The sequence below is a fragment of the Physella acuta genome, unplaced genomic scaffold, assembly GCF_028476545.2.
Source record: "Physella acuta isolate Inbredline_101_S28 unplaced genomic scaffold, ASM2847654v3 ptg001563l, whole genome shotgun sequence".
Taxonomy (NCBI): Eukaryota; Metazoa; Mollusca; class Gastropoda; family Physidae; genus Physella; species Physella acuta.
In genome coordinates this window covers 129,228-140,498 of record NW_026733077.1, presented here as the reverse complement: position 1 = coordinate 140,498, position 11,271 = coordinate 129,228, and the positions used below count along the sequence as shown (strand labels likewise).

The 11,271-nt window shown below is 32.4% G+C and overlaps 1 protein-coding gene across 1 annotated transcript; it reads left to right on the top strand.

Annotated features, from left to right (window-relative positions):
• The first annotated feature begins 340 nt into the window (after positions 1 to 340).
• On the top strand, positions 341 to 10,665 carry LOC131928902 (cubilin-like). Its single transcript, XM_059285070.1, has 4 exons — positions 341 to 467; positions 1,991 to 2,114; positions 2,217 to 2,458; positions 10,535 to 10,665. The coding sequence occupies exons 1-4, from the start codon at positions 341 to 343 to the stop codon at positions 10,663 to 10,665; spliced, it is 624 nt and encodes a 207-aa protein (XP_059141053.1).
• Positions 10,666 to 11,271: the final 606 nt, after the last annotated feature.

The window sequence follows — 11,271 nt, the reverse complement described above, 5'->3', positions numbered from 1 at the left end:
GTTTTCGAAAGTAAATAGCTATAGTACTGGGAAGTATTTAAGACATCGCCACAACTTCTGCCTCGCCACCATAAACGCCGGAAGTATTCATATAGGCAGCGTATTGTTGAGCAGAGTGTATGACTGTGCTTCCGTTAGTAAGAACAACGGACATGACGTCGCCATAGTTGTCCCAATGTTCGCAAACAAAGCTTACAGCCATTTTGCAAAGTTCAAGAGCAACAGTTTCGTCGATGACATTTTCCAGAAATATGCGACTGATAAGAATAAACAGTTACCTGGTGAAGGAATTTCGACTATATGAAAAGACCTGTTGACTCCACGAATTATATGTGAAGCGATGGCAATGGTTAGGAAACAAAGGGGCAATCAAAACAAAGATTCGTGGACAAACGTAGCTCAGACGAATGTAGGAGATACCAAAGCAACTGAAGACACAAGAGCGACTGAGATACACAAGGCTGCAGGTAGGTCTACACACGGTTTCGCATCCCCCCCCCCATGAAAGCTGCCTTTGTCTATAAAACCCTGATCCATACCATCAGAGCCAGGGGAGACATTCTTATAAACGTTGCATCTACAGGAATAGCTGCAAAATTGTTACCGGATGGACGTACTGCACATTCAATATTTAAAATCCAGCTGAAGCTCACTCCTTCCACTTGCAATATCAAACCTATCTCGCAACACGCTCAACATATTCTGCAATCCAAATTGATTATATGGGACGAGGCGCCAATGACACATGCATACGCTTTTTAGGCAGTCGACAGATTGTTACGTGATCTCACAGGTGAGACGCGCCCATTTGGAGGGAAAACAAAACTATTGGGTGGAGATTTCCGACAAATACTCCCCGTCATTCAGCGTGGCTCCCAAGAACTCATTGTCGCATGTTGCATTAACAAGCAACTTTTGTTGCGTCACATGCATGTACTTACACTGACGACAAATATGAGAGCTCTTCCTGACGAAAATCATTTTGCAAAATGTCTGTCTAGATCGAAACGCCCGAGCGAAATTACAGGCACTTCTAACTGACAGAAACGTTTCGTAGTTGATACGTTGGTCAAGACATGAAGACAATGCATCATAACATTCTATTTGACTTAATCGGTCGCCTAATTAATTTATTTTTATTATTAAAATTTTGAAAACATATAATAACTTTACCTTTTAAGAACTTGTAAGCAGCGAGATTTAAAATTGCTCTTTTCTTTATGTAGAATGAGGTCGTAGCTATAGTACCTAGATACGTAAACTTTTTAGTTTTATAATTAGCTTCAACATGTAACAGAACAGCTGACAAATGTTTTATCCATTCTATCTTTTACAGTTTATTTTTCCCTTAAAGTAATTGTATACATTATATTTTTTCCTATTGGTAATTGGGATAACCGATCTTTGTGCATAGTTAAGGTTGTGTAAAATGCATTTTTATCAAAATAAAATAGTTTTAAAAATATACGTGTGACAATTGTTTTATAAAGAAAAATCAAACAATAATTAGTATAAGACTAAATATAACTTAAAGCGGGGTATCCAATTGGAGGAAAGATTATGTAATTTATGTTAGATCGTAACAAATATGTACAACCATTATAAACATTGTTACAGCCGGCGCCTTATGTATTTTAGGCTTGTTGGAGCCAGGTGTAACAATTTAAAAGAAACACACTTCACAATGAGAATATGTTTTATGGGTGTATAATTATCATCAAACACAACAACAAATCACAAGAAGATACACTGACTAGCAGGTACACGATGTTTAAATAACACCACAATGCTTACACACACACTCCTTCGTTCACACACTTCTTTTCACGCTTGCAAACCACGTTCAAGGGGAGGCCACTCTCACACACACTCTATCCGTGCCTACACACTTTCGTATAGACATCTACGTCACAGCATAGAGAATGTGCAATGTATTCAGATTTTATTAGTGCACTTTAGTACATTGATTTATTTCTATCGTGTAAAACAGATAGACATTGTGAACTGTTTGAGTCAGGCAAGTTGGCAAGCCCTGGATATCCCTTAAGCTATTTGAATGATCAGGAATTTACATGGACCTTATCAACTCGTGCTGATACCCGTCTCATTTTAAAGTAGGTCAATATCCCACTTACATTAAATTAAAGCGTAATCAAATATGCAAATGACATTGTAGAAAAATCTATGCACTTCTAAACATGTATTTTGTTTTGTAGCATATCCTTTGTGGAAACAGAGTCTTGTGACACAGACTATATCACCGTGTACGACGGAGCTACTAAAAATGCTCCAAGTTCTAAGAAAGTTTGTGGTGAGGGAGTCTCAGATGTGATTGTATCGACAACAAACAACCTGTTGGTCACTTTTAAAACAAACCACGCTAGAACGTACAGAGGATTTTATGATGAGTCTGAGATATCTTTAATGAAAATAATGTACAGACACATGAGATTTCCTGGTTTGTTTGATATGTTATTTAAAACAAATTACAGAGATACGTACAGAGGATTTTATGGAGAGTTCTATTCACACGGTAATTTTGTTTTTAATTTCTACATTCATTCGTTATAGATTTTTAAAAATTGCTTGTCACAGCAGACATATAGACAGGTCATTAGTATGGAAAACTATGAAACACTTTGGAATCCCCTACACATTTATTTCTCTGATCGCCAAACTATACCACAACTCCAACAATCCAAGTGATAAACAAAGACAAACAATTATAAATTAATAAAAACATTGGGTTGAGTAAAGGGTAATTGATTTTGCATTTAAAGTTATTACATATCGCTGACTCGATACTGGAAAATAACGAATTTGAACACAAATAAACTCAAAATACCTGAATACAAGGAATGCTCCCAGTTTTGATCGAATTTGTGGTAGGGGATTCTCAGGAGTGATTGCATCGACAACAATTAAACTGTTGGTCACTTTTACAACTGATGTTTCTATTACCTACAGAGGATTTAATGGGGAGTTTTATCCACACAGTGTTTGTTTATTAAAAATGAGTAATACGACACACGCTTAAAAGTCATTTACTAGGAAGTCTCTTTTTTTTCAAGAGAATTTTGCCTGAATTCGACCATCTCTCTTAATAAACTAGTCATTTATCTCTGATTCTTTTAGATAACATTTATTTACACTATTAATAAAGCAATTAAACACATGCCATTAACAAAGATAGATTCAAGTAAAATAAAATTATTTATTAGTTAATATTCGATTTTAGACGTCATTAACAAAGAGAGATTCAAGTAAAATCACATTTAAATATTAGATAATATTTGAAATTTTCTCCAAGATATTTTTGCCTTACTTTTGTGTCAAATAATCCTCACATAAATCGAACGAAACACAATTGTATTGTAAATGTGGCAAAAAGAAAACAACACGTTGACTAGTCAAGATCGTTAAAATATTGCTAAAAAGACCTAGGACGTAAGGATTGTTTTAAAAATAGCAAATTATATGTTTTTTTTTATCGATCCTCACATTTTGTAATAGAACTTTTATTTTATTTTGAAGTTGGACTCAAATTTAAAATAAATAAATCGAAACTTCTGGAAGAAAATACTACTAGCTACGCATCGTATCGTCAATTTTCATTTGTCTGGGTTACACAGCTCCCGCAACCAATATCCTGCTGTGTCTTGTTTGTAAACACACACTTTGCTAAAACTTATAACACCTCTTTCAGAACAAATAATGTCCAATTATATTTGAGAAAGGTTGGACTATTCTATTTGTGTGTTCTTTGTGATAAAAAATTAAGCAAATAAAAGTTAATAGAAAAAATAAATTTTAATCTCGGGTATATTCAACTTTTTAAAACTATTGGAATTTCAAGCGGAAAATTCTGTTGTAATGTGTAGCATTATAGGAAATGTAAAACAAGCATTTCATTCGTGGCGTGCTTGCAACATATGGCCTAATGTTGTTTATACACACATTTTTAAGTATTGGTTTTTAAAGTGGAAAACTATTTTGAAAAGTGCAGCAAGCCATTTGTATATATCTTCAAAACGTAAGAATTTTTTAATTTTTTTAAAACTTATTTTTTGCTATAGGAAGTGTAAAAAAAGCGTTTCATTCTTGGCGCGCTAGCAACATATGACCTTATGTTGTTTGTTGTACTTATTTGTCGCTAGCTAGAAACACGTTGATGATTATATCAACAGTTGTTTTTTTTTTGTTTAAAGTTGATATTGGTGTATTCAATAGTATGAATTCAATTATGAATTAAGCTAAATACTATATTTACTTATTATATTATTTGAATACATTTACATTTTAAATATCTAAGAAGTAAGAATTACACTTATAATAATAAAGAGGATCTGCAAATTCAACCAGCAGACTAATACTAGAAATAATCTGAGGAGAATACTTTTAATGGTCATGATTTACTTAAAAAGTATGAATCACCGCGTTCTTACATCAACAGTGGGAAATGATATATAAATCCCGACATTTACGGGAGCTTGAGTTACATATATCAGAAAAGGGGATTGTGAAATTTCTATTGTAACGCCACAATAAATTTTCCTATCCAAAAATTACTACTTAACATTTTAATTTTCCTAAGGTTTGGTTAAAAAACTGTTCAGATAGGGAGGTGACTACATCAGGGCGAAAATGGATACACAAAGCTGACCTTTAGAGAGGATTCGAGGTCCTAGTAATAAGATGTCTGATGTTTGCACATACGCCTCTGAATTCCGTACACAGATAATATCAAACATGATGAAGTCCATTAAATGCTTATTGACGCTATTGACTCTTGTGAAGCTTTGCATATTATTTGTCTGGGCTAAAACACTCATATTTTATGGACTAGGGACTTTTTGAGTAGCTTTTCTAAGACAATACTGCAAGGAACAGAGTCGGGGTTGGGGACGGGGGAAGATGCAGCCATAGTACACAAAACACCGTCAGACGCAGTTTTCAGATACGAGGATACCTGATATACTTAAAATTTTCACCTAAAGATCTGAAACAATAAATACAGATTCAATAGACTTAGTGTCAATGTTTGTAACAACTGGAATAAAAATTAATGGATTTTAGATGACAATGATATATACTCGTTATTTAGTTTGTCTAAAGAAGGTATTGTCTTTGTCAAAAAGAAAAACACGGCTATTACTGACCAAAAGAAGAATTTGCAAAGTAAATCCCTACGGTCCGGAAGGGAGCTAACTTTTTTTGGCAGTTGAATACATATACGGGCAGTGCTTTGATTTACTTTAAATCCTAATAAATCACTTCGATTAGTGTTCTCAAAAAACGCCGCTCCTTTGGTCCCCCCCATCCCTACCCACATGGCCAGCGTTTGGATGTGTACCGCCTTTCATCACCTTAATGTGCCTCACGAAATATTGCTTGTATAAACGTTGCTTAAACTCTTGGGGACCAAGAGATATATTTGTCTAAACACATTAAATCAATATCAAACGAAATTTAAATAACTTAGATCTGTCCAATATCCTTTAAAACATGTATTATAAAATAGACTTTATAAAATAATTCTGGTTTCAGTATTATATATTTATGGGAACATTTTAGCGTTAGATCACTCGCAGAGCAAAAGTTTAAATTTTTATATGAAAAAATTATAAGTTCAAAAAAGTGAAATTACTGGTGTTTTTTCAACGATTTATATTTGGGTATTATATTGACATGTGTTTTCGAAAAAAATAAATGTGTTGCTTTGGATATTATGTCCATATGGTCCATATGTTCCTGAAAGGAACCAATTTTTAAATAGGTATCGCTAATGTTAATGTTTTCAATAGAAGTAGTCGCAGAGCCTTTATTTTCTATCATTGAAAAAAATTGAGCAAATTCTGTTTATAGACAATAATGACAATGTTAACAATTTGTTCTTAATGAAGAGTTTTATAGACAAAAATGTCGACAAAATCTATGTGGAAGTTATAATGTAACGACTGTAACTACTACATAAGGCTTTCATCTTTTTTCTGGTGAATTTGTTTTGCATACATCGCATAAATCAATGTTCCCTTTGGGCTGCGCGGTCCCGCGGCCCTGTAGTAATTTTGAACCTGTCGCTCCGTAGTTTTGAGCTTGCCGTGCAGTCATTATGTAAAATACACACAACCTTGCATAAGACTTCAAAAACACAGCGCGCATAAAATACGCGACGCACACTAGCTACCCCCCTTATAGGGAGCCATTATAGACGATTTTAAAACTCTCAAACAGATTAAGCTGACACGTATCTTTAGCATCAGTACACCTTGATTTGCCCAAACCACGAACAACCAAACCTCGTCATGAGGTTTGAAAAAGGAGACTAGAGCAAGTTATTGTTTTCGAGTGGAGACATCGGAAAACATTATTTGTCTACAATTTTTGGGAAGATAACATTATATGTTGATTGTCATTGACTTCTCAATGCTTTTTAAGCATATTAAAATAAATATCTAGAAAACATGGTATCTCAGATTGTCGACCATATGAACTGTAAAAAAATAAACCGGGAGTGATCTTCCCTAAACTTTCTCGAATATTCTAATATAACACTACGTGGGATGTCAACTCGGAATATAGACATGATTTTTGTTTACTTAAACTTTTAAAAATAGAAAAAAATCTAGTAGAAAAAGAATATTGCGCAATATTGTTAGTACTTTATAAATTTACATGCGTTTTTTGAGAAATCAGAAATAGCGTAAATTAGTACTTCCGGTCAACGAAAACTACTAAAAATTTGATAGAAGGTAGAGAATTAGATCTTTTACTTACATATCAAATTTCATTTATCTATCTGAAATAGTATTCAAGTTATAGGCTTTTGAAAAATTCAAAGTAAAAAAAGTACCGCTTCCGGTTATCGGAAATCGCTCATAAGTCGATACGAATCTACGATTTTGATAAAATACTTATAGATTAAATTTCATCAACCTAGCTGTAACGGTACTCAAGTTATCGTGTTTACACGCGGACACACACACACACACAGACATACGGACAAGATTGCAAAATTATGTTTTTCCGTATCAGTGAGGTGTAAAACGTCGAGATTTATATAAATCTTGATTCATTTTTTTGCACGATTACACGACTTTCTCTATACTTCGTATAATCGAGAAAGTAAAAACATATAAAAATACCCTTAAAAACTGATTTATAAGAAACATGAATTTTTAGGAATAAAATTAGCGATGGTTATCATACACTTTCAACATTGATACTTCTGGTTTACTGAACCTGATCTCAAGATGTCATAACTTGCTAATGCGATGCCAAGATATATATATATTTCTGAAATCAAAATGGCAATTATACGTTAGCGAGAGACACGAACGCTGTCATTCATTCAATAAAATAACCCAGTGTAAACACAGACAAATGATAGCACAAGCTCTCATTTATGGATTACATAAAGGAAGGATCACCTATAGACCTGTTAAATGCGACAAGAATTTCTCTCCAACCCCACAATCTGAATGTAATATGATAACTAAAAAAAGAAAAACACATGAGGTGTGGCAATGTGTAAGTGAGAAGAATTTATTTTATTTATTCATTTATTATTTTACGGTAACAATAGTAGGCATGGAGGCTATTTTTCACATTGGCCGTTTTAAAATAAACAAATAAAACAAAAATTAATTTAAAAACAGCATTTAAAAAAGCAATAGCAAAGTAACTACATGACAGTAACATAGTACTAAAAATGTGTTATAAAGATATAACATTACATAGTTTTAATACAAAATGAGATTAAATAAGAATATAATAGATTAATGAGAAATGTTTCAATGAGTCAGTTATAGAGGTCATTTAATAATTGTTGATTTAGTTTAGTTTTGAATATATTTTCAGATCAAGATAGTTTTATTTATTTTGAAGATTGTTCCACAAACTAGAACCAGAGTAGACGAAGCTATGTTTTTGGAAAAAAAGTTGTATATGGGATCGGTAAATTAAGACGACGATTTAATTTTGTGTTAAAAGAAAATAGGTCTGATAAGTAAGAGCGAACTGTATATGAGAACAGAACTGACAGCGTGGTCTGACACGTTCATGTATGTTATAGAACATCATATAACTTCTTTCAGAAGCTCAATTCTTAGATGCCTATACACTCATAAGGGACATATGTGTGTTCTCATTACATACATTTTTCATTTCGAATTAAACAGAGCAACCATTAACCATTTTGAAATAAAAAAAAAATTATATTATTCATAACTCAGCCTATTATCGATAAATGTTCCCTTCTGGAAAATAGTGACACATTTGTCCCATGCTGTATCTAAAAAAATTACGTTATCCATAAATCTAATGTTGATTATAATTTTGAAAGGTATTAGATTCAATTTTAAACTAAAATGAAAGAACAATGTCTGTTAGTTTGAAGGATGGACGAATGTACAATCTCTTCTTTCACCTGATAGCTGGAAGACTGACAGCCAGTTAATAATTTTATATTTTCAAGTTATTAAATTTTCTAATTTTCTATTTAGCTCTAACTTAATAGTTGTAAAGGAAATTTGAAATTAAATTTTTATTCCTGTTGTAATTTTTAACATTATTTATTGGAATTACATGTCTACAAAATTGTATTAATATCAAACCTGGCATTGATTAATGGAATTAATTAATAAAATATGACAACAGCACATTGCTATAAAAACAAAGCTTTTTTTTAAAAATAGTGATTGAGTAAAATATATAAGAAGAAGATATGAATTCATTGGATGCTACATAGATTTTGCTCTAATGTGATTTAATATGATTTTAGTTTTAAATATAGTTTTAGATTATTGTAATATAAATTTAAAATTCATTTTTACTTCATCAATCTTATGAAATATTATATATTGAGATTTTATTAAACAATACGTCTTCAAAATTGTTCAAACAACTGACATGTTAAATGTGACCACCACAGGGACATTAAATATCCATCTTTAAAATGTGTATATTTTCCAACATTTAGCAACAGAAATTGCTTCTCGAAAATTCGAAATTTGCATCAATAGCTCTAAGCTCTTTATTTTTACAATCCTACTTGTGCGTAATTTATGTAAAAAAAATAAATGAAAAAAACAGTCTAAAATACCAATTAAAAAAAAGAACCAAACTATTTTCGTTTGTTTAGTTTTTGTCCCTTAAAAACAGAGTTTAAAATCAAATCAAATCAAATATTTTTTTAATATTCGACTTTTTGTCCACGTACTTTTTGCCTTACATTTGTGTAAAATGATCCTCATATAACAAGATTAATCGAACAAAAAGCAATTGTATAGTAAATGTAGCATAACACGTCGAATAACCTAGATCAGGGGTCTTCAAACTTTTCAGCCCGAGGGCCGCATTAACTATCAAATATTAGTTCGGGGTCCAAAGTGTCTTCCGTGCATCTCTAAGAACGTATACCGTGTTCCCCCTCCGAACGATATTAAATATATATATATATATATATATATATATATATATATATATTTATATATATACATTTCAATACTCTGCTCAGAACTATCACACAAATTAGCTATCTTACTGCTGTGAAATATGGTAATTCTTGCGATAATGTGTTTGTTTCTTTCAACATGTCTCTGAAATATCTATGGATGAGCCCATGTGACCTTATTAATTTCACCATTTTCAACACCAGATTCAGTACACTGCTAATGTCCAAGTGCTGATGAATAAAACAGTGCAGGAACATTGGTTGTAGAATGTTTTTCTCAATCGGTTGTCAATCCAAGTCTTTCTATATAACACTCATGTACATTCCTCCGACAGTTAGGTAACAGGAGTTAGTCCAGGCCAAATTATAATCAGCATTTGTAAAAATTCATTGAATATATCCTGTCCGGTAACAGTGCCATGCATGTTATGTAGGGGAGCCAGCTCTTGTGTTATTTTCTCGTCTTCATCCACATCTCTAGTGAACACAAGCAGTTGATAGATTGAACAGCTGTCCAGAGACTCATAAGTTGCAATTGAAAAATGTCAAAACTTGAATTTTTCGCTATTTGATTCACACTGATTTCATCAATGTCTGCAACACAGTTGCCAATGCTACTTTTGCAAATGCTACATTTTTATTTTTATTTTCATTTTTCCCCAGCCACCTCCAACAAACATTTTTTTTCGTTAACAAAAAGATCTCCCGGCGCGCGGGCCGTAGTTTGGAGACCCCTGAACTAGATCGTTAAAATATTGTTAAGAATGCTTTGGAATATGAAGACTGTTCTGAAAAAGCAAACCTAAAACCTAAAAAACATTTTAATAAAAAAGGAGATAATATTTAATGAGATCGCTTAGACATAGAAATAATATTTAGGGCGTTGTATAGTTTATTCTCTAATGTGATTTGAATTTGATTTTCATATTGAATATAGTTTTCTGATGTTGTAATTTATATTTAAAATACATACATTTTTTTACTTCATCAATACTATAAAATATCTATTAGAAATTAATCAAACTATAAGTCTTTAAAGCTGTTAGAAAAACTGACATAAGTTAAATGTGACCACCACAGATAACCACACCACACTGAACGAGTCTCAAGGTAACATCTCCAGCCCTGGTTATCCATTTGGCAAACTTGACAACATGATATACACCTGGACTATACAGGGCAAAGCTGACAGTTATATCGTCCTCAAGTAAGTTGCCGTTGTTTTAAAATTTACCTTTTGTAAACTAAAGCCCCGTATGTTAGTATGTGCCCAATATTTGAGAATAAAATTGTTTGCAAGAGTTAGTTCTAATACAATCACAGCAGGTTTAAATTACAAGCGATTTCGCCTTTCCCAGTATTTCAGACTTTGGGGCAGATTGCCAGTATGGTTACCTAAGAATATATGACGGACCCGCAATATTTTCTTCGATGTTTGGAAATTTCTGCTCGTCAGTACCTCCAGGGTTAATGGCTTCAACGGAAAACTCCATGTTTGTTGTGTTGAAAACGAATGGTTCCTACAAATACAAAGGCTTTTATGGAAATTATGAGATAAGAGGTGAAGTTTTTTGTTGATTTAACGAAAATATATTTTAAAACTATTTATTCGTTTACCTTTTTAATGAACGTTAGGTTTTATTTTTAATATAAATTTCCTGTTGAAACATTGTTGATTGATATCAAGCAGTGTACCTAAATACGTTGAATCTTAATAATCTATTAATACTGTATTATTATTATTATTACTTATTGGATGTATTAACATAATTAAAATGACAATAGCCTACATTTTTTAAATAGCTAAATGCAAGTCT